This window comes from Xyrauchen texanus, chromosome 38 (genome assembly GCF_025860055.1).
Source record: "Xyrauchen texanus isolate HMW12.3.18 chromosome 38, RBS_HiC_50CHRs, whole genome shotgun sequence".
Taxonomy (NCBI): Eukaryota; Metazoa; Chordata; class Actinopteri; order Cypriniformes; family Catostomidae; genus Xyrauchen; species Xyrauchen texanus.
The window spans coordinates 35,359,848-35,384,847 of NC_068313.1; the positions used below are offsets into that span (position 1 = coordinate 35,359,848).

At 43.8% G+C, this 25,000-nt stretch overlaps 2 protein-coding genes and 1 pseudogene across 2 annotated transcripts in view; 2 read left to right on the forward strand and 1 right to left on the reverse strand.

Annotated features, from left to right (window-relative positions):
* Positions 1 to 10,645, reverse strand: part of LOC127631641 (nucleotidyltransferase MB21D2-like) — an 11,445-nt pseudogene extending 800 nt beyond the window's left edge.
* Positions 10,646 to 11,201: 556 nt separating this feature from the next.
* On the forward strand, positions 11,202 to 21,942 carry LOC127631381 (presenilins-associated rhomboid-like protein, mitochondrial). The gene is made up of 10 exons (XM_052109484.1): positions 11,202 to 11,453; positions 12,384 to 12,585; positions 12,681 to 12,818; positions 12,899 to 12,947; positions 13,350 to 13,445; positions 18,782 to 18,931; positions 19,040 to 19,110; positions 19,185 to 19,286; positions 19,375 to 19,472; positions 21,424 to 21,942. The coding sequence occupies exons 1-10, from the start codon at positions 11,377 to 11,379 to the stop codon at positions 21,536 to 21,538; spliced, it is 1,098 nt and encodes a 365-aa protein (XP_051965444.1). The 5' UTR covers positions 11,202 to 11,376; the 3' UTR covers positions 21,539 to 21,942.
* A 1,406-nt stretch (positions 21,943 to 23,348) lies between these two features.
* Positions 23,349 to 25,000, forward strand: part of LOC127632152 (claudin-15-like) — an 8,749-nt gene continuing 7,097 nt past the window's right edge. The window contains exon 1 of the mRNA XM_052110739.1: positions 23,349 to 25,000. This exon is cut by the window's right edge and continues 54 nt beyond it. The gene's annotated coding sequence lies outside the window, so the exon portion shown is untranslated.

Consider the following 25,000-nt stretch of genomic DNA (forward strand, 5'->3'; position numbering starts at 1 on the left):
TAACATGTTTTAGCACTTCGCTAGGCGATGCTAGCATGTGTTAGCATGATGCTAGCACGTTTTAACATGTTTTAACATGCTAAAACGTGTGTTAGTATGATGCAAGCACTTTTTTAACATGTTTTGGCACTTCGCTAGGCGATATTAACATGTGTTAACATGATAATAGCACGTTATTAACATGTTTTAACACTTCACTAGGCAATACTAGCATGTGTTAGCATGATGCTAGCACTTTTTTAGCATGTTAGAGCACTTCGCTAGGCGATGCTAGCATTTGTTAGCATGATGCTAGCACATTTTTGCATGTTTTAGCACTTCGCTAGGCGATGCTAGCATGTGTTAGCATGATGATAACATGTTTTTAGAATGTTTTAACACTTTGCTAGGCGATGCTAGCATATGTTAGCATGATGCTAACACTTTTTTAGCATGTTAGAACACTTCGTTAGGCGATGCTAGCATGTGTTGACATGATGCTAGCACGTTTTTGCATGTTTTAGCACTTCGCTAGGCGATGTTAGCATGTGTTAGCATGATGCTAGCATGCGTTTGCATGATGCTAGCACGTTTTTAGCATGTTTTAACACTTCGCTAGGCGATGCTAGCATATGTTAGCACGATGCTAGCACGTTTTTAGCATGTTTTAGGGTGTAGCTATGAAGATTTTAGGTCATTATTTATTGGCTGCTTGATAATATAAATCCTCTGAGGGAGAGAGAGAGGGAGAGACACAGGGCTGTCAGGCCCTTTGTGTGTGTATGAAAATGTCGGTTGGGATTTAAATTTCTGAACATTCCGCAATGTTAGTCAATGGGACGCTGTGCGAACATCGTACACCCGATCGCTTAGAAAAGCACACCTCTCAATGAGCCGCACGATTTGACGCCTCACTCAGGGGTCTGTGACTAAAGCTGCGGGAGGAGTAGCGCGCCAAACTTTGTGTGGAATAATAATAATAATCAGAAGAATAATAATAAGTATGCAAGAGAACAATAGTGATGCCTCCTTGCCTTTGGCAAGCACCACTAAAAATTATCCAATGCACCCATCATGTTCAGCAGCATATATATATATATTTAAAAAATCACAAGCAAATAAAATAAATTTCAAATTGCGACATCATTTTAATGAGTTTTCCCCAATTCTCATTAATGTAATGCAAAATAATAATAATAATAATAATAATAATATCATCCTCGAGTAATGTAATGCACATTGCAGATTTCCCCACCAATTCTCAACAAATTTTTTTTATAAATAAATAAATTATTGAAATGGCTTAATATATGCAGGTTTGGATTAAAAAACTAAATTTAATTGGTAATGAGAACCACCACTGAGCATAACATTAATTGCAAATAACTAGGACTGGGTGATAAAACGATATACATCACGATAAAGAAAATCCACAATAAGCTTGTGAGGAATTTTCGATATTTACTGCGTGTCGCTAAAACACAAGCAGTTCGGCGTTCTCAGGCTGCGTTTCTGCTGGGGCGGACAAATCCGCTCAACGGCGCTCACAGCGCTAGGAGAGAGCTACCGCTCCACCTAGCGAGCGTGACGCTAGCCTTTCATAGGAATTAATTGGAAACGCTCTCAGCTTCGCTCACAATGCGCCAGTGGTAACGTAGTGTCAGACTGGATGAACTTGCTAATGCTAGCTGCCTTGCTAACGATTAGGCTACGTCGGACACCGGATTGACTCCATCCGCACCGCAAGACTTCATGACAACGGTTGCGCTCGCTCATTGTCTCTAGCGAAGAGCGCGACAGAACAACGGTGATGTGGACAACAGCTCTGATCTTTCGGCGCTGTAATCTTGAATATTGTTCTCTAGCACCAAACATGCATTATTGCTGCCCCATCCCGCACGCGTCGCCTCTTTTCCCTGCATGTGTGCAGACATGGAAGCGCCACATGAGTTAACGCGGTTTCAAAATGTTCTCTCGGGACAATGTGTAAATGTATATCGTGATAAATATCGATATCGAACAATATGATAAAGATTATCATGATAACAATTTTCGCCATATCGCCCCGCCCTACAAATAACTCCAAACGCATTACAGTAATGAGACCGTATAATATCCCAATGCACAAAAATCGTAAAAACTGCAAAATATCATGTTTTTAATTTTTTAGATTTTTCTGTGAAATGTGGCCTCAAGATTTTTATCGTGATATTTAACCAATGAGATATGCACAGATTTTGTATTCAGTGTGTGTGTGTGTGTGTGTGTGTGTGTGCGCAGTTCATGGAAGTTTGTAATACATTTTGGTAAGTGTGTCTAAACACTACAAAAGTGTTTACAGTGTCATGTTACAGTGTAATTACAAGTAAAGCAGTTGCGTGTAAATGCATTCGGTCTAATTGCACTTATGCGTTGAGATAATGGTTTCCTGTTTTGTATGAGCCATGGACAAATCTTTCTCTCCCACTTCCGTAAATCTCTCTATTCTTCCAGTACAACCAGCCATAACTTGGCGTCTACTATGGGGGTCACAGATATGACATGTCTTTAAACGGCAGCAACAAAACAGGATCATGTCCATTACAAGTCTCATAAAGCCAGACGCGTTCGATATCCCCAAAATGCTCGAAACACAGATTGGCATACAGCGGCATCAATGTGGTTGTGGCTTCTTTGTTCAAAAAAATCTAACTGTCCAATCAAGAAATCATGGGGGGCCACGGCATTAGAAGAATTTGTCATCGATGCGGAAGTGAGGTCGCGTGACGTCATCTGGGTTGATAAAAACGGAGATGGATTTCCCCGGATTCTCTGTGACCAGCTGCTGGAGTTTCTTGGCAAGCTGGTCGTCCGGTTGCTGGTCATTCCCGGGGTCCGACGACGGCGACGGCAGGTTTGAACTTCCGCCGCGCCATTGAAGCTCGAGGGTGAGGCGAGACGCGGCTTTAGCATGCTCAATCGTGCTCCGCAAGTGTTCCGCGGGGTCGGAACGCACGGACGACAACTTGCGCGCGTGCAACATGGCCGTATCGTCGCTCAGGTGCTCTAGCATGTTGCATTGTGGGATAAAGTAATTGGGACAGGTCTTATTCACCAAGCAGTGTTGCAAGTCGTCGATCAAACCCAACAGGAAGTGAGCGGCGTAGTCTTCCTGTGCCAAGTACGCGTGCGGCAGGCGGTCGCAGGCCCAGAGCATTAGCGAGCGCAGGTGGTAGGGGCTGATAGCTTTGGGTCGAGATAGAAGCTTGATAATGAGAGCTTTGCATGCCTGGTACGCCTGCATCAGACTCGCGGAGATGCATTTCTTTAGTTGCACCTCACTACGCGCAAACGACAGGCGCCACTCGTTTTCCTTCTTGCCTGTGGAAGAGCAGGCAGGAAGCAAATAAAACCCGCTAATCACTTCCTCTTCTGTGATCTTCCCATCCCAAAAATGGTTCTCCATCAACCAACTCTGGGCCACCGCGGGCCAACCTTTGAAAGAAACCACCGGAACTACGTCGTACAACATTCGGCTGCCACCGACGGCCAAGATGATGGAGATGACCGTTCCATTTCGCTCAACTTTCTCGACGCGCGGAACTCCCCGCTGCGGTTTCTTCTGAATCTCCGTGAGAACCACGCTGATGGATTCGTAGAACCAGTCCGCCACTAGCATGGGGGAGAAGAAGTAGTTGGTGGCGCTGTTCATGTGGTCGACTACGGTGCAACAGTCCTTCCACTTGTTGATGGTTCCCTCGTCAAACAAACGCAAGCTAAGCCAGGAATGGCATAGCGCGGAATGGCGCATGTCCAGTGTGACGGGCTGGTTTCGGTCATGAAGTTTGAGCGCAGGAACCAGTAGCGTAAAGTCCATGTCGTAATCCGTCCCCCGGCGTAAACCGCCAACTCGTCCAGGTCCATGTCGACCACGCCTTCTCTAACCCCACCCGATAAGAGCAAGTACTCGTTGGCAACCGGAAGTTTCTGGTCCAGCTTTTGCACCATCCCTGAAAACAAGAAATACCATCATCAGTGCAGGACAAAAACAAACTGGGTTGATTGCACACTCATTTAAGCCGCAATGACGTTATGTCAGAATATTCGTAATAAGTTAAGACTAGTAAAAAAAAAAAAGGGTCTTTCTTCAACTTTGGGTACTTTCATCAATGTGGACTTCTAGTCGACATTTAAATTAGAAGCCTAATTTATGCGCTTTCCAATTCTCTAAGTTGGTGTAAGGGGGTTTAGATGGGCAAGGAGGAGGCGAGAACCGGCTTAACAATATAAATAATATTCAATTAAATAAAAAGACACACACAAACACATACAGGGCAGCTGCCCGTAATACTCTCTCTCCGAATTGTCGTCACTGGTCGCCTTCATCCCTCGAGCGCCCTATCAGGCCGATTGGGGACCGGGCGTGCATCATTCCAGCCCCGCCCTCCTCCCCTCTACAGTTGGCTTTCGGTTTAATGTAGTCTGGCGTAATAGCTTTGGGAGATCACAATAGTGACAGCATCATGTGGAGGCTCATGCTACTCTCCGCGATCCACACACAACTTACCACACGCCCCATTGAGAGCGAGAACCACTAATCACCACCACGAGGAGGTTACCCCATGTGACTCTACCCTCCTTAGCAACCGGGCCAATTTGGTTGCTTAGGAGACCTGGTTGGAGTCACTTGCCACACGCCCCATTGAGAGCGAGAACCACTAATCACCACCACGAGGAGGTTACCCCATGTGACTCTACCCTTCCTAGCAACAGGGCCAATTTTGTTGCTTAGGAGACCTGGCTGGAGTCACTCAGCACACCCTGGATTCAAACTCACGACTTCAGGGGTGATAGTCAGCGGCAATACTCGCTGAGTGACTCCAGTCAGGTCTCCTAAGCAACCAAATTGGCCCGGTTGCTAGGGTGGGTAGAGTCACATGGGGTAACCTCCCCGTGGTCGCTATAATGTGGTTCTCGCTCTCGGTGGGGCGTGTGGGGATTTGTGCGTGGATGCCTCGTGATAAGATGCGCAGATTGACGGTCTCAGACGCGGGGGCAACTGAGATTCGTCCTCCACCACCCGGATTGAGGCGAGTCACTATGCCACCACGAGGACTTAGAGCGCATTGGGAATTGGGCATTCCAGTTTGGGGAGAAAGAAAAAATTCGAAATCTGTTTGTTTTAATAAAAATCAACATTAAAGTTGAAGAAACACCCATTTACATTACATAAATATTTATATAAGCTCCGACTTCTCCGTCTTGGTCCAAATGGTCTAAACCTTGAGGCAATGTTTACCTATTTGAAAAATACTTAAAATGGTACATGCCATTTTATTATGCAACTTTTAATATTATATGATCTATTTTCACTTTGTAAATGAAGGGGCATATTGAATAGCAAGGACCGACAACCTTGACCAAGCCGTCATCTTGTAAATACAGTAATTCCAACAAGAATTCCCAATACAGAGAATGTAGGGCATTGGATTACAGAGCAAGATTTCCCAAAGGGATTCACATGAAGTTTAATCTTCAACCACGAGAGCAGTCTGCACTCGTGAAAACACAGTAGTGCCCATAATCTTCCAATGCAAACACAATGAACATTCCTGACTGGAGTCTGTAGAAACAGCCAACAGACGTTTGAAGAAAAGAATCCCTCGATTATGACATCAGCAGCAGGGAGTGACTCTAGGGGGGTTAAAAACTACCATTAGCAGCAGAAGCATCTCTAGAGACTTTTGCAAAAACAAAAACAAGTTAGTGACTCGCCTAGCAGCACATCTGACGCACAACTCAAATGAAGCATCCAGCAATACACCTTCAGGCCAACTTTGAATCTGCGCCCGCAAACAACCTCAGAATACTCAAAGTGCAATTTGAACTTGTTTCAAACCAGCCATTATTATTGCAATTATGTTTTGCGCTGCAGAAACTACATGCTTGACTGGACTCTATTATAATTGTTCTTCCAAATAAACAATTAAACATCTATTATTGTCATTATTATATTGCATATCATTATAGTAATAAAGATATTACAGTCTTTTTACATTTGCAGTATATAGACCTACTACTATAGTATTATGGTTCACTTGCATTATTTAGAGGGAAAGGCCAACACGGAGCGGCAGTGGGAGAGAGAGGAGAGATAGACTAACTCGCTGGTTCTATGATACACCTTAGCTTGATCCTCGTCCACTCCTCCACCCTCTAATGGATGACAGCCGTGCACGCCTCCCGGGAGGATCGTGAGGAAGTCCTCCAGCCCCTCTGCATTCCGGTTAATGGAAGGGGTCTACTCCGCACCTGGCAGCGGTCCTCCCGCTTCAGGCGGTCGGCCAGGAGCACCTCCCGGTCGCGGTCGACGGACTCAGACCCCGCCACATTTCAGCGGCTGGTAGGGGTCTCCTCCACCCCTTGCAGGGGCCCTGACCACTCCAGGTGGTCGGGTTAGGAGCCCCTCCCGGCTTGCGGTCGGCGGTCTCAGACCCTGCCACGCTTCAGCGGCTGGTAGGGGTCTCCTCCGCCTCTTGCAGTGGCCCTGACCGCACCAGGTGGTCTGCCAGGAGCCCTTCCTCGCCATGGTCGGCGGTCTCAGACCCGCCACGTTTCAGCGGCTGGTAGGGGTCTCCTCCACCCCTTACAGCGGTCCTGACCGCTCCAGGTGGTCGGTTAGGAGCCCCTCTTCCCCTCGCGGCTGCTCCGTTCGGGTGGATGGTAGTGGCGAGGACTCTACTATGGCGCATCCATCCTCCTTCCCGGGTTTTGGAACCAGTGTAAAGGGATTCATGGAAAGGAGGCAGCGAGAATGGCGCACTGCCATCTTCGGTTGGCCTTTATCCCTCTCGAGTGCTAATTAGCCTGATTAGGGGCCGGGTGTGCGGAGTCACGACCCCGCCCTCCGCCCTGCCACAATCAGTTATAATTGTTCAAACGAATAACATAGTATCAACATGAACAGCACATCAACTCATGACACCAGCTCTGCATGTAAAATCCTAGTAGAGTCCTCAACCCATAAGATCGTTTCCGCAGAAGAGCAGTGCCTAAACAACTCACGTAAAGCGTTCTTCCGCACGTAACATGCAGTTTTATGCTTCAACCGCTAGAGGGTGTACTGAGTGACTGCAGCCAGTTCTCCTTAGCAAGCAAATTGGCCCGGTTGCTAGGGAGGGTATAGTCACATGGGGTACCCTCCTCGTGGTCGCTATAATGTGGTTCTCGCTCTCGGTGAGGTGTGTGGCAAGTTGTGAATGGATGCCGCGGAGAATAGCGTGAAGCCTCCACAAGCGCTAGGTCTCCGCGGTAACACGCTCAACAAGCCAAGTGATAAGATGCGTGGATTGACGTTCACAGGCACGGAGGCAACTGAGATTCGTCCTCCGCCACCCGGATTGAGGCGAGTCACTACGCCACCATGAGGACTTGGAGCGCATTGGGAATTGGGCGTCACAAATTGGGCAGAAAAGGTGTGAATTTGTGAAATGTGTGAAATGATCCGTAACACCTGTGCGAGACTGTGAGATGCGGGTTAAACTCTTAAAGTGACAGTACCAAACTTTGTCATTTAAGTGTTATCATATCGAATTAATGGGATCTTTCCTTACAGAAACGGACTGTTGCACTCTATAATGTGCACTTATAATTCATTCACAACAGGACCAGAAATATGCAATAAAAAATGAACGTGCCAAATTTGATTTCATGTTGACTTTAAAGCCATTCCACAGATTTGGATTTCCAAAATCAGCACGGAGAATGAGAGAAGTCTACAAATGTTATCTATCCTGGCACATGACACAGAACGATTATGAGGCTGAATAAACATTTGAGTATAATTGAGAGTGAGAGACAGAGTGAACCCAAAGACAGCAGAAGTCAAGTGTTGCCTCACTGCCTCGCCTCGGGGTTCAGACTCGTTTGTGGTTCCAGCACTCATGTGTTTGGACTGCTCTCTTCTGCAAAGCCTTCCTGATCACTGCGCTTACAATCCGTCAGTTCTGGTGGCATTCTCCGAGAACTCAACTCTTTTACACGCTGTATACAAAGCTACAGCAATACGTTTCTGGTAAGGAAAACACCACTCTAGTGTGCATGTAGTGCATTCAATGCATTGTCAAAAGAAAACGTTTTAAGCGTGGACGTGGTCTAAAGATGCCCACACGACCAGAACTGTGGCATAGTGACTCGCCTCAATCCGGGTGGTGGAGGCCAAATCTCAGTAGCCTCCTCGCCTGTGACCGTCTATCCACGCATCTTATCACGTGGCTACGTAGCAAGTGTGGAGGCTTCACGCTATTCCACGCGGAGAGTGAACCACGTTATAGTGACCAAGAGGAGGTTACCCCATGTGACTCTACCCTCCCCAGCAACCGGGCCAATTTGGTTGCTTAGGAGACCTGGCTGGAGTCACTCAGCACACCCTGGATTCAAACTCCCGACTCCAGGGGTGATAGTCAGTGTCTTTATTCTTTGAGCTACCCAGACCCCCAAAAGATATATCTTCATCATGGCTCGATGTTAACATTTTTGTTTAGGTGCTTCGTGCTCCTAAGATTTTTAGGAGCAGTCAAAAATTTAGGAGCACAGTCGGAGATAAATTTTAGACTTTGATTAACAGTTAAAAACTGTTACATTTATGTCACGTAAACCTAACCCTAACCCTAACTTAACCCTACCCTAACTTAACCCTAACTTACATTAACCTAACCCTAACTTAACCCTAACCTAACCGTAACCTAACCCTAACCCTAACTAACCTTAACCTAACCCTAACTTAACCCTACCTTAACCCTAACCTAACCGTAACTAACCTGTAACCTAACCCTAACCTTAACCATAAACTAACCGTGAACCTAACCCTAACTTAACCCTACCTTAACCCTAAACTAACCCTAACTTAACCTTAACCTAACCCTAACCTAACCGTGACTAACTGTAACCTAACCTAACCTAACCATAACTAACCGTAACCTAACCCTAGCAACCTAGCCTTAACCTAAACTAGCCCTAACTTAACCCTAACCTAACCCTAACTAACCCTAGCCTTAACACTAACCTAACCGTGACTAACCGTAACCCTAGCCTAACTAACCCTAACCTTAGCCCTAACTTAACCCTACCTTAACCCTAACTAACCGTAACCTAACCCTAACTTAACCCTAACCTAACCCTAACCTAACCCTAGCCTAACCCTAACCTAACCCTAGCCTTAACCCTAACCTAACTGGCAGTAACCTAACCTAGCTAACCCTACCTTAGCCTAGCCTAATCGTAACCTTAACCTAACCCTACCTTAACCCTAACCTAATCGTGACTAACCTAGCCTAACCCTACCCTAACTAGCCTAACCTAACCCTAACCCTAGCCTAACCTAACCCTAACTTAACCCTACCTTAACCCTAACCTAACCCTAACTAACCTTAACCTAACCCTAACTTAACCCTAACCGTAACTAACCGTAACCTAACCTTAACCTAACCCTAACTTAACCCTACCTTAACCCTAACCTAACCCTAACTAACCGTAACCTAACCCTAACTTAACCCTAACCGTAACTAACCGTAACCTAACCCTAACTTAACCCTAACCCTAACTTAACCCTACCCTAACCTAATCTAACCCTAACCCTCAGCTAAATTAGTGAGAAAACTGCACTTTTGTTGCAAAAAAACACTCACACTCACTCACTCGCTCGCTCGCACGCACACACTCGCGCACACAATCTCTCTCTCTCTCTCACCCACAATCTCTCTCTCTCACTCAGTCACTCACACACTCACTCTCTCTCTCATTCATTCACCCACCCACCCACTCACCCACTCACCCTCTCTCACTCACTCACTCACTTACACACTCACTTACACACCCACTCACCCTCTCTCTCTCTCTCTCTCTCACACACACACACACACACACACACACACACACACACACACACACACACAGTTGTGTTTCCATGTCTTATGGGGACTTTCCATAGACATAATGGTTTTATACTCTACAAACTTCATATTCTATCCCTAAACCTAACCCTCACAGAAAACTTTCTGCATTTTCACATTTTCAAAAACATAACTTAGAATGATTTATAAGCTGTTTCCTCATGGGGACCACAAAATGTCCCCACAAGGTCAAAAATTTCGGGTTTACTATCCTCATGGGACATTTGGTCCCACACAAGTGATACACACACACACACACACACACACACACACACACACACACACACACACACACACACACACACACACACACACACACACACACACACAATCTCTTTCTCTCTCTCTCTCACTCATTCTCTCACACGCACTCAACACTGATTGCAGCGCATAACAATAAGAGATATAATCAACCATAAACCATTTTCACTTTCACATGCACTTAACGCTCGGAATGTCTTGCTCTTTATGTATAAATGCATGCAAGCGGGCTGTTTCTCACCGAGCATGGAGAATATGAAGTCTTTGGCCGTGTGGATCTCCAGCGCTCTCTGGTCATCATACTCGCGCTGGTCGTGCTTGCTGAATTCGGCTATCAGTCGGTTGAGTTCCTCTATCCTGGAGCCGGACCTGAAGTCTAGCTCGGGGCAGTTCGGGACGGGTTTGGTGCTATTCGGTGTGGCGGTGGGGCTGCTGCCAGCTGAACCAGTCCGGCTGGAGAGCGCAGGCGCCGCCATGTTCGCGAGGAAGAGACACCGGAGCACCGGAGCGCACGCGCTATACCGGGAGCTGCTGGAGGGCGTGTGTTTGTTTGAGTCATTTGAGTGTCGCGCACCGGACGGGTGTGGCGCAGAGGCTCACACGAACACCTTTATACATTTCTACTAAACAAAGAGCATACACTATATGGATGGACAACATTAAAACAACACACTTGTCCCCAAATAAATTAATAAACAGACAAACAAATGTGCAAACCTCACCATAAATAAATGAATAAAATTTCCTTTTTAATTTGTAAAATTCTGGCTAAAAATGAAAATATTTTTATATTTAAAGCGCAATGTTCAAGCATGAATGTGGAAATAAATACACATGGGAAAAAAATGCCAACATTAATAAGGAAATAAAAGTATAAATACTCATTCAATTGAGATTTAAACATGTTTTATTCCAATGTACACTGAACAGGCGATACTTTGTGAATTATATGACAGATAAGTAGGCTTAATTTATCATTAAAATATACAGTATTGTTATAGATAAATATATATATATAATACATAATGTTTACAATTTATGATTAATTTATACCCAAGTATAGCTTATGCATTCGATATGTATAATAATAATAAAATAATTATGTGTTATGTGTTTATGTTGTGTCATTCCTCCTCCAGCAGGGTGCGCTGTGGGCGTGGTCTAATGCGGAAGTCTCATCCATGACAGCAGCGGAGGGGTCGCAGAGATGATGGCGCTGAGGGGCGCAGTGTTGTTCAGACGGGCTGCTGAAGGCTGCTGCAATAAACACTACCTGACCAACAGGTAATACATCACTCCTCTCACTGTGAGCATCTCAGGTCCCTCTGTTTTATCCGCTGACGTGAATACTAATGGCTTTAATCAGCTTATGCATGCATGGGATTAGACTGTTATTATATTAAAGTTGCCAAAACGGAATGCATTTGGGGTTTAAACATTTTGAGGGTGTCTGTTGTTATGAAACTTAATTTTCTGTGTGTTACGTGAAGGCAATTTTAGATGTAAACTTCGTGTTTTGGTTTCTTTGATGAAATCCAAATGGACCATTTTTCATTCTTAATGGTCTTATTTTGCATGATTCGTCAGAACACGTTATTTAAATTAAATAAATAAATAAATAAAGATGAAAAAAAAAAGATTGTTTTCATAATCTTTCATCACAGTATATAGTATATAATTTTTTTAATCGCCTTTAGAAGGACTTCTCTTTTTTGATGACGTCATCAAGACTGTGTGGGCGGTGAAAGACAATATCGACCAATAATATCAAGTCCAGTCCAATTCCACTGGATAAAAGCAAGTCCCGCCCTACTGTACATAATGTCCCACTCAATTTTGTCTCGCGCTTAAAAACTCACATTATTAAAATTTAAATGCATCGCAAATGTTGTGAAATATGTTTTTTTTTTCTTTGTGTGTGTGTGTGTGTGTGTGTGTGTTTGCACTTTATCTCTGCGTTAGTAACAGACTGAGTAATTCTGAAGATTTCATTGTAAAATCTCAAGTGTTAGCTTTCTAAAGATACATTAATTATGTGTGTGGTCAGAGGGACCCATGAGCTGTAAACCTTTTATTTTGGGTATGTCATTTACCCCGTTCCTCCACCAAAGTGGGAGTGCTTGTAAAGGGGATAATTTTGCACGTTTGACAAATTCGCCCATTGACAAATCACTAAAAATAATTTTTTGTTTATATTTGTTGCTCTCCGAGTAGATGTACGCTTCAAACGCAGCAGAGGTGTGGCTTCCGCAAGGTAGCAAAGAAGGCGGAGCCAAAGAAAGGCCTGACAGAAGAGGCGGGGCAAAATGAAATGGTACACAATAAAGGCGTGGCTCCTCTGCCGTACCCGCCCACTCCGCAGAAGCCTACTAGGTCGTTTGGGAGACTGGTCAAACCATTCGTCTTCACTATAGGGGTAGGTACTGTATATTGTGTGTGTTGTGTATGTACGAATTAATATAATGAATATGAAAATCTGTGTAAAAATGCTTTGTAATAACTCCAACTCAGTTTACAGGTTGTTCGTTCGGCGGGGCGGCGATATGGCAGTACGAAAGTTTAAAATCTCACGTGCGTTACTTTGACGAGGTCAAAGCGGACTGGCTGGAGAAGATACGGCCCCAGAAACAGGGAGACTTTCGCAAACAGGTGCCTGAGCACATTTAGTGGAAGTTTGAGTTTCTTTGGTGTGTTTAATGGATGTGTCTTAATTCTGATGTGACGTGCAGGTGAATCAGTGGTGGAACAGTTTAAGTGAAGGACAGAAAACAGTCACAGGTGAGTCTGAACTACGTTAATGGTGCGTTCACATACAACGCGTTGAAAATTGCATTGCGTGAGTTTTAGCGCTGGATTATAAATGTGTTTAAACATGCGTTCGTGGGGCCTCCCGGCGTCCGTCTATTTGCATATTTGCATTGACTTTGTATGTATTTGCGCCGCGCGAAACGCTCGCTTTGCATTGTGTGTGAACGCACCATAACAACAAAAGATTAGACACACTGGCCATGTGATCTCAGCATGTAAAAAGCACATAAAAAAATCGAATGAGGGAAAATTATCGAGTGCAACTTTAAATTTAAATAACAAATTACAAACGCTCATGCATCTCTCTCTCTCTCTCTCTCTCTCTCTCTCTCTGTCTGTCTGTCTGTCTCTCTCTCTCTCTCTCTCTCTCAGGCATTATAGCTGCTAATGCATTAGTTTTTTGTTGCTGGAGAATTCCATCTCTGCAGCGTTCCATGATGAAGTACTTCACATCAAACCCCTCCTCCAGTGAGTAACTTCACCTGAATTTCAATTACAATCACTAGCATTAATTATGTCTCAATGCACTAGTTAACCTGTTGATATGCAATCGCCTGCATGCTGTAGTGACGTCACTCTGCTTACATTTAATATATAATTGACCGTCTATAAATGTAATTAATGTTAACACATTATGCATCTATTCAAAGGTCGAAGGGTTCAACAATGATATCCGATGAGTACAAATGAAAACATGCAATATCAAAACGGGACTTTTATTATGAAAACACGATCGCCAGATGAATCCAGTTCAACACACTCGGGTCAATCGTCCATGACAAGCGTTCATTAATAACATCCAATCGCACTTTAGTCCATAAAAGTGATAAATGTGAGAAATATTGATATATTCTCCATTGTTTACATGATCGTTCTTCAACAAACTGCAATCTGAGCAGCATTCATGTTGTAAAACTGTTTATGATCTGATATATTAGAGTCTCATAAACAAAACCAGCCCGTCTCCAAAGTCTATTTGTAAAAATGTGGCATAGTTTTATTCATAATAGTCGAGCAGTGCCGTCAGATTTAGTGTCGTCTTGAGAGGTGGAGCCTTAATTTTACTCTGAACACTTCCAGAGATTTTACAGAGATTAAAGCTGCAGGAACTCATTTATTATTCGATCATCTTCAAATCTGAAACGTAACTTCTTTAGACTCGTGACTTTGAGAACATTGTATTTCTGGGTTGTCTTGATACTTTTATTATAGTTTTTTTAAATGATAAAAGCATGTTCAGCACAAAATATTTCCATTACTATAAACTTAAGCTTCTCTAACTTTAAATAATAACAACATATATTAATTCTGAAATGTGGGAAATAAAGCCCAAAGTGTCTTCTTTCAAATGATACCCCAACTGTGTCCATGCTCCAAAGGGTCCCGTAAATACAAGCATTTAAGCTCAGGTGTGTCATTTTCATGGTCGACTAATGGCTCAAATTAACAACCTCTAGTTGACTAATGGCTCAAACTAACGACCACTAGTCGACTAATGGCTCAAACTAACGACCACTAGTGGACTAATGGCTCAAACTAACGACCACTAGTCGACCAATGGCTCAAACTAACGACCACTAGTCGACCAATGGCTCAAACAAACGACTAGTCGACTAATGGCTCAAACTAGCGTCTAGTTGACCAATGGCTCAAACTAACGACCACTAGTCGACCAATGACTCAAACTAACGACTAGTCGACTAATGGCTCAAACTAACCACTAGTCGACTAATGGCTCAAACTAACGACCACTAGTCGACTAATTGCTCAAACTAACGACTAGTCGACCAATGGCTCAAACTAACGACCACTAGTCAACCAATGGCTCAAACTAACGACCACTAGTCGACTAATGGCTCAAACTAACGACTAGTTGACCAATGGCTCAAACTAACGACTAGTCGACCAATGGCTCAAACTAATGACCACTAGTCGACCAATGGCTCAAACTAACGACCACTAGTCGAGTAATGGCTCAAACTAACGACCACTAGTCAACTAATGGCTCAAACTAACGACCACAAGTCGACCAATGACTCAAACTAACGACTAGTTGACTAATGGCTCAAACTAACGACTAGTTGACCAATGGCTCAAACTAACGACCACTAGTCAACCAATGGCTCAAACTAACGACTAGTCGACTAATGGCTCAAACTAACGACCACTAGTCGACTAATGGCTCAAACTAATGACCACTAGTCGACCAATGGCTCAAACTAACGACCACTAGTCGACTAATGGCTCAAACTAACGACCACTAGTCGACTAATGGCTCAAACTAACGACGACTAGTCGACTAATGGCTCAAACTAATCGACCACTAGTCGACTAATGGCTCAAACTAACGACCACTAGTCAACTAATGGCTCAAACTAACGACCACTAGTCGACCAATGGCTCAAACTAACGACCACTAGTCGACCAATGGCTCAAACTAACGACCACTAGTCGACCAATGGCTCAAACTAACGACCACTAGTCGACTAATGGCTCAAACTAATGACCACTAGTCGACTAATGGCTCAAACTAACGACCACTAGTCGACTAATGGCTCAAACTAACGACCACTAGTCGACTAATGGCTCAAACTAACGACCACTAGTCGACTAATGGCTCAAACTAACGACCACTAGTCGACTAATGGCTCAAACTAACGACCACTAGTCGACTAATGGCTCAAACTAACGACTAGTTGACCAATGGCTCAAACTAACGACTAGTTGACCGATGGCTCAAACTAACGACTAGTTGACCGATGGCTCAAACTAACGACTAGTCGACTGATGGCTCAAACTAACGACTAGTCGACTGATGGCTCAAACTAACGACTAGTCGACTAATGGCTCAAACTAAGGACTAGTTGACCCATGGCTCAAACTAACGACTAGTTGACCAATGGCTCAAACTAACGACCACTAGTCGACCAATGGCTCAAACTAACGACCACTAGTCGACTAATGGCTCAAACTAACGACTAGTTGACCAATGGCTCAAACTAACGACTAGTTGACCAATGGCTAAAATTAACGACTAGTTGACTAATGGCTCAAACTAACGACCACTAGTCGACCAATGGCTCAAACTAACGACTAGTCGACTAATGGCTCAAACTAGCGTCTAGTTGACCAATGGCTCAAACTAACGACCACTAGTCGACCAATGGCTCAAACTAACGACTAGTCGACTAATGGCTCAAACTAACGACCACTAGTCAACTAATTGCTCAAACTAACGACTAGTCGACCAATGGCTCAAACTAACGACCACTAGTCGACTAATGGCTCAAACTAACGACTAGTTGACCAATGGCTCAAACTAACGACCACTAGTCGACCAATGGCTCAAACTAACGACTAGTCGACTAATGGCTCAAACTAGCGTCTAGTTGACCAATGGCTCAAACTAACGACCACTAGCTCAAACTCAATGGCTCAAACTAACGCACTAGTCAACTAATGGCTCAAACTAACGACCACTAGTCAAACTAATTGCTCAAACTAACGACTAACTAGCTCAAACTCAATGGCTCAAACTAATCGACCACTAGTCAACTAATGGCTCAAACTAATGACTAGTTGACCAATGGCTCAAACTAACGACCACTAGTCAACCAATGGCTCAAACTCAACGACCACTAATTAGTCAACCAATGGCTCAAACTAACGACCACTAGTCGACTAATGGCTCAAACTAACGACCACTAGTCAACTAATGGCTCAAACTAACGACCACAAGTCGACCAATGACTCAAACTAACGACCACTAGTCAACCAATGGCTCAAACTAACGACTAGTCGACTAATGGCTCAAACTAACGACCACTAGTCGACTAATGGCTCAAACTAACGACTAGTCGACCAATGGCTCAAACTAATGACCACTAGTCGACCAATGGCTCAAACTAACGACCACTAGTCGACTAATGGCTCAAACTAACGACCACTAGTCAACTAATGGTTCAAACTAACGACTAGTTGACCAATGGCTCAAACTAACGACCACTAGTCGACCAATGGCTCAAACTAACGACTAGTCGACTAATGGCTCAAACTAACGACCACTAGTCGACTAATGGCTCAAACTAACGACTAGTCGACCAATGGCTCAAACTAATGACCACTAGTCGACTAATGGCTCAAACTAACGACCACTAGTCGACTAATGGCTCAAACTAACGACCACTAGTCAACTAATGGCTCAAACTAACGACTAGTTGACCAATGGCTCAAACTAACGACCACTAGTCAACCAATGGCTCAAACTAACGACTAGTCGACTAATGGCTCAAACTAACGACCACTAGTTGACCAATGGCTCAAACTAACGACTAGTCAACCAATGGCTCAAACTAACGACCACTAGTCGACTAATGGCTCAAACTAACGACCACTAGTCAACTAATGGCTCAAACTAACGACCACAAGTCAACCAATGACTCAAACTAACGACTAGTTGACTAATGGCTCAAACTAATGACTAGTTGACCAATGGCTCAAACTAACGACCACTAGTCAACCAATGGCTCAAACTAACGACTAGTCGACTAATGGCTCAAACTAACGACCACTAGTCGACTAATGGCTCAAACTAACGACTAGTCGACCAATGGCTCAAACTAATGACCACTAGTCGACTAATGGCTCAAACTAACGACCACTAGTTGACTAATGGCTCAAACTAATCGACTAGTCGACCAATGGCTCAAACTAACGACCACTAGTCAACCAATGGCTCAAACTAACGACCACTAGTCGACTAATGGCTCAAACTAACGACCACTAGTTGACTAATGGCTCAAACTAACGACCACTAGTTGACTAATGGCTCAAACTAACGACCACTAGTCGACTAATGGCTCAAACTAACTAGCCACTAGCTCAGACTAATGGCTCAAACTAACGACCACTAGTCGACTAATGGCTCAAACTAACAACCACTAGTCGACTAATGGCTCAAACTAACGACTAGTCGACCAACGGCTCAAACTAACGACCACTAGTTGACTAATGGCTCAAACTAACGACGACTAGTCGACTAATGGCTCAAACTAACGACTAGTCGACTAATGGCTCAAACTAACGACTAGTCAACTAATGGCTCAAACTAACGACCACTAGTCGACTAATGGCTCAAACTAACGACCACTAGTCAACCAATGGCTCAAACTAACGACCACTAGTCGACTAATTGCTCAAACTAACGACCACTAGTCAACCAATGGCTCAAAATAACGACCACTAGTCGACCAATGGCTCAAACTAACGACCACTAGTCGACTAATGGCTCAAACTAACGACCACTAGTCGACCAATGGCTCAAACTAACGACCACTAGTCGACTAATGGCTCAAACTAATGACCACTAGTCAACCAATGGCTCAAACTAACGACCACTAGTCGACTAATGGCTCAAACTAACGACCACTAGTCAACCAATGGCTCAAACTAATGACCACTAGTCGACCAATGGCTCAAACTAACGACCACTAGTCAACTAATGGCTCAAACTAACGACTAGTCGACTAATGGCTCAAACTAATGACTACTAGTCGACTAATGGCTCAAACTAACGACCACTAGTCGACTAATGGCTCAAACTAACGACCACTAGTCGACTAATGGCTCAAACTAACGACTAGTCGACTAATGGCTCAAACTAATGACTACTAGTCGACTAATGGCTCAAACTAACGACCACTAAGTCGACCAATGGCCGAAACTTCCTTGGCAGTTCGTCTCGCAAATTCGATAGGAATAGGCCTTTACACTGTGGTTTAATCTGAATTGTAATCTGGTTTCAGAGGCATTGTGTTGGCCCATGCTGCTGTCCACGTTCAGTCACTATTCTTTCTTTCACCTTGCGACAAACATGTACGTGCTGTGGAGTTTCTCATCAAGCATGGTCAACATGATGGGCAAAGAGCAGTTCATGGCCCTTTACCTGTCCGCAGGTGTGTTTTATTTTTATTAGCATTTTTGTTTTGGTCCAAAATCAGTTCTCCGTGTATACATTTTCACAAAGATGTTGAATCTTTGTTTTTGTCTGCGTTTTTTTCCAGGTGTGATTTCGACTTTTTTCAGTTACGTGTCTAAAACTGTGACGGGTCGGCTGGGTCCATCACTCGGGGCGGTGAGTGATATTAAATAAAATTAAATTAGTGGTCATTTGAATTTATTGATTACATTTCTGTGTGTGTTTGTCAGTCAGGGGCCATTATGACTGTCCTCGCGGCGGTTTGCACCAAAATGCCTGAAGCCAAACTGGCCATCATCTTCCTCCCGATGTACACTTTCACTGCTGGAAACGTGAGTGTGATTTTGACATGACTTCAATGCATTGGAATATTTTGAATTGTAGTAATATGAGCATTCTTTAATGTTTTCCCTTGAAAAGGCTCTTAAGGCCATCGTTGCCTTGGATACGACGGGTTTGATCCTGGGATGGCGTTTTTTCGATCACGCGGCTCATTTAGGTGGTGCTTTATTCGGCATGTGAGTAACACACACTCATTGTATAACATTATATAGGGCCCTATGATTTCCGCAAAGCAGAAAACGCAGATGGAATCGTGGAAAAGTGGAAATAAATGAATGAGAATTTGAAAGTTAATAAAATTTAAATTGTGATATGGCCAAGTGTGATTATTAAACCGCAGAAGGATGCAACTAACGACGACTAATGGCTCAAACTAACGACCACTAGTCAACTAATGGCTCAAACTAACGACCACTAGTCAACTAATGGCTCAAACTAACGACTAGTCGACTAATGGCTCAAACTAACGACGACTAGTCGACTAATGGCTCAAACTAACGACCACTAGTCGACTAATGGCTCAAACTAACGACTAGTCGACTAATGGCTCAAACTAACGACGACTAGTCGACTAATGGCTCAAACTAACGACCACTTGTCGACTTATGGCTCAAACTAACGACTAGTCAACTAATGGCTCAAACTAACGACCACTAGTCAACTAATGGCTCAAACTAACGACCACTAGTCAACTAATGGCTCAAACTAACGACCACTAGTCGACTAATGGCTCAAACTAACGACTAGTCGACTAATGGCTCAAACTAACGACCACTAGTCGACCAATGGCTCAAACTAACGACGACTAGTCGACTAATGGCTCAAACTAGTCAACTCACTAGTCGACTAATGGCTCAAACTAACGACGACTAGTCGACTAATGGCTCAAACTAACGACCACTAGTCAACTAATGGCTCAAACTAATGACCACTAGTCAACTAATGGCTCAAACTAACGACCACTAGTCGACTAATGGCTCAAACTAACGACGACTAGTCGACCAATGGCTCAAACTAACGACGACTAGTCGACCAATGGCTCAAACTAACGACCACTAGTCAACTAATGGCTCAAACTAATGACCACTAGTCGACTAATGGCTCAAACTAACGACCACTAGTCGACTAATGGCTCAAACTAATGACCACTAGTCAACTAATGGCTCAAACTAACGACCACTAGTCGACTAATGGCTCAAACTAACGACGACTAGTCGACCAATGGCTCAAACTAACGACCACTAGTCGACTAATGGCTCAAACTAACGACCACTAGTCAACTAATGGCTCAAACTAACGACCACTAGTCGACTAATGGCTCAAACTAACGACGACTATCGACTAATGCTCAAACACGACTACAATGGCTCAAACTAACGACCACTAGTCAACTAATGGCTCAAACTAACGACCACTAGTCAACTAATGGCTCAAACTAACGACCACTAGTCGACTAATGGCTCAAACTAACGACTATCGACTAATGCTCAAACTCAATAGGCTCAAACTAACGACCACTAGTCGACTAATGGCTCAAACTAACGACCACTAGTCGACCAATGGCTCAAACTAACGACCACTAGTCGACTAATGGCTCAAACTAACGACCACTAGTCGACTAATGGCTCAAACTAACGACCACTAGTCGACCAATGGCTCAAACTAAAGACTAGTCGTTTGGTAGCGCGCTGAGCAGCGCAGCGATTTTACAATTCAAATCGCAAAGTTTGTTAATATGATCCCATCCCAAACGTTGGCCACATAAATAAAGCGTCCGTAACGATCGCGTAGGTTACGCATTACTATAGGTGTTTAAAGTAAAGAAGGGAGACCATTTGTTCATCATACTTAACGTTGACAAGTATCAACATCGTATGAATATTGTTTGAAAAAGCACAGCGCTGAAAGCATTTATGACCTCATAAATGTGGCTCTTATAATGTAAATAAAGAAGCGCTGTTACGACAAAGTGTGTATATTTTCTATAGAGTCGTTTGCTATCTTTGGCGCCATCCAAAACGTTCCAAATTTGTTCAACGCCTGTCCCGGACTAACCTAAAAAACACACATAAGTGCATGTAGTCCATTTGTTCTCTGTTATTGAAGTGTGTGTTTGTCTCACTCTAGCTGGTACATACTTTACGGTCATGAGCTAATTTGGAAGAACAGAGAGCCGCTGGTGAAGTTGTGGCATGACTTCAGAACGCGAGGACCGGGCACTGGTGGCGACGGCACCATTTAGAGAATTGCATCATGGGTAGAGACTAAACCTGTGACCTGAGGAGAAGGACTCTGAGAAATGGACACACACACACACACACTCATGCAAATATTTAAGCACTTGAACCACATAATCTGTTGTTGTCATAATCCGTGAGTTTGAATATGTGTGTGTGTGTGTGTGTGTGTGAGAGAGAGAGAGAGAGAGAGAGAGAGTTTGATAGAGCGAGGTCCGTTTTCAGTCATTATACTGTGACACCCGCATCCTTGTTGAAACACAAACGTATGAGGGGTGGAGCTTCAGCACACAGCTCGAAGTTCGTTATATGACATGTTGACTGACAATAACAAACCCACTCGACACCGTGCACAGATTGTCTAAATGTTTCAAATGCTCTGTAACTATTTCATTTTGGAAATAAAATGCTTATTTAAAATTCTCTTTTCAGTGTCGTCCGAAATCGGCAAGTGTGTGTATTATTGCTTAAGTGTTGTTCATTTCGAACAACTCGAACAAGACAGCTCCCTGTTAAATGTGAATGATTCACCTGGTTTCTTTATACACACAAATACACTCGTCTGTGCCGTACATCACCTCATCAAACACAAAAGAAACCGTTTCGGTGTTTTCTGGGATAGGTCAAAGTTCAATAGCAGTCGTAGTGTCATAACGGCTCATGAACAATGAGCCTGTTTAGCACTTTCTCATGTTTTTATGACATCACTGTATCGCTCGTCTCTTCCTGTTTCCCGCAGTCTCTCTCTTTCTTCTGCCCTGTGATTCTGTTCTTGCACGTCCCTGATCCCTGCATCACTCATTTGACCTGTTTTGATGTTTTTGTTACATTTTCAACACTTTAGGTGACTCACGAAGAAGACATGTTCGGGTCACATTTTAACCCAAAGCCAAAAGTTAGAAATTCAAAATAAAAAAAGCTTATTTTAAGACCATTAAGGGTTTATTAGCTTTTTCGCAGTAGGAGATACATTCAAGCATTTGAACGCACGCCTTCAGATCTAAAGTTTGTTTTTTAAATCATGAGAAGCAAATTCAGTCAAAAATTTGCTACATTTGTATTGGTTGTGTGACTGAATTTAGTGCCCTATACTGTTTCTCCTCAATTTTAATCAATTAATTAATATAATCTGAATTGTTAGATTTATTACCTCTTACCCGTAACATTTTATCTACATAAACTCTTATTTTATGCAGTGATATACACAACTATAGGCCTGGAATCGAATATAACGAACTAAACGGGACTGGTCTTTGTTTCCTTTATGGTGTGTTCACATACAAAGCGAAGCGTTCGTTTCGCACGGCGCGATTACATACGAAACGAGTGTTTCGCGTGGCGCGATTACATACGAAACGAGCGTTTCGCGTGGCGCGATTACATACAAAGCGAAGCGTTCGTTTCGCACGGTGCGATTAAATACAAAGGGAAGCGTTCGTTTCGCACGGCGCGATTACATACAAAGCGAAGCGTTCGTTTCGCACGGCGCGATTACATACAAATCGAAGCGTTCGTTTCGCACGGCGCGATTAAATACAAGCGAGCGTTGCGACGCGATTACATACAAATCGAAGCGTTCGTTTCGCACGGCGCGATTACATACAAAGCGAAGCGTTCGTTTCGCACGCCGCGATTACATATAAAGCGAAGCGTTCGTTTCGCATGGCGTGATTACATACAAAGCGAAGCGTTCGCTTTACGGCGATTACATAGCGGCGTTCGTTTCACGGCGATTACATCTAGCGTTAGTTTACGCGCGATTACATACAAAGCGAAGCGTTCGTTTCGCGTGGTGCGATTAAATACAAAGCGAAGCGTTCGTTTCGCACGGCGCGATTACATACAAAGCGAAGCGTTCGTTTCGCACGGCGCGATTACATACAAAGCGAAGCGTTCGTTTCGCACGCCGCGATTACATACAAAGCGAAGCGTTCGTTTCGCATGGCGCGATTAAATACAAAGCGAAGCGTTCGTTTCGCACGGCGCGATTACATACAAAGTGAAGCGTTCGTTTCGCACGGCGCGATTACATACAAAGCGAAGCGTTCGTTTCGCGTGGCGCGATTACATACAAAGCGAAGCGCGTGTTTCACACGGCGCAATTACATACAAAGCGTTCGTTTCGCACGGCGCGATTACATACAAAGCGAAGCGAGCGTTTTGCGTGGCGCGATTACATACAAAGTCAATGAAAAAACGCGAATTGAAGCGAATGGCGAAATCGTTTCATTCGCGTAATCGCGTGAGTTGAAATTCGCAGTGGGCGGCGCGAATGACGTGACTCGAACACGCAAAAAAGCTTAATTCTTGTCGAAATTCGCATGACGTATTGTCGCGAAAGCCTATCAGCATTGAGATTGTCCGGATGTCACTGACGTACTGACGTAGTAGCAGAAGAAATCTGGAAAAATGGATGAAAGAAATTGTTGTAGCGGTGTGTGGGCACCCGGAATAGTATGACACAAGGGCTGGACTGGTAATCTGGCATACTGGGTATTTTCCCGGTGGGGCGACACACTTTAGGGCCGATCAGGAGTGGAATGGCCATTGGGAGAACCGAGCGGGCCGGTGGGTCGGCTGCGGAACAGACTGAATTGGCCACGATAAGCTAAAATGAGCCGTCGCGTTATACAGAACGGACCACAAAATGGTGCTGCGATATGAGGAAAAGGACAGCGAACACCCCCCACCAACCCCCTCAACAACTTTTGGCTCTGTTGTGTACTCAATCATTTCAGTTATTAACACTTAAAATCTTAAATCTAGATTATAAAGATAAATAAGTTCAAGAAACAGATATTAGAGCACGTTTACATGCATGTACACTGATTATGCCAAGTCCCAGCAAACGCACAACATTCCCCTAATGTTAGCGTACCGTTCCCGTTTGGTTATTTATTTGGGAACCAATTCCTAATGTTCTAATAACGTTCTCTTCTATATTTTATAACCATACACTAACGTTCCCAGAACGTTGCAGGGTGTTTTATGTGGGATAACCTTAGCTGAACACGTTAAAATGAACATGCAAAGCATGCGCTGATTCAAGTGACATGTAAACGTGGAGTTCTTGCTTTTCAGGTTTTTTTAATAAGCTGATTTTAGAGATGTGTGCATGTAAACGGGCTCAATATTTAATTATGGCACCATTAGCATTTACAGTTGCTAACGGTTCAAGTCATGTCCTGTGATCACAAATATGAGTGACCCTGATTTGTGAAATGATATCAGAAAATCAACAGAGGCTCATCCAGAAAGAATGCCATTGGTAGACCAGCACACGCTACTCTTTTTCTCTCTCTGTGTCAATTTCTCTCTTTTTCTGGCCCCCGTTTCAAGGTCACTGACCTACAGCCAATATTAACTCAGTGACTCTGCGCCCCCCCCCAGTATTTCTGGTGGTGCACAGACAGAAAACCGCTTTCACAATTCACATTAGATGCAGATAACCGTTTGAAAAGAGACAT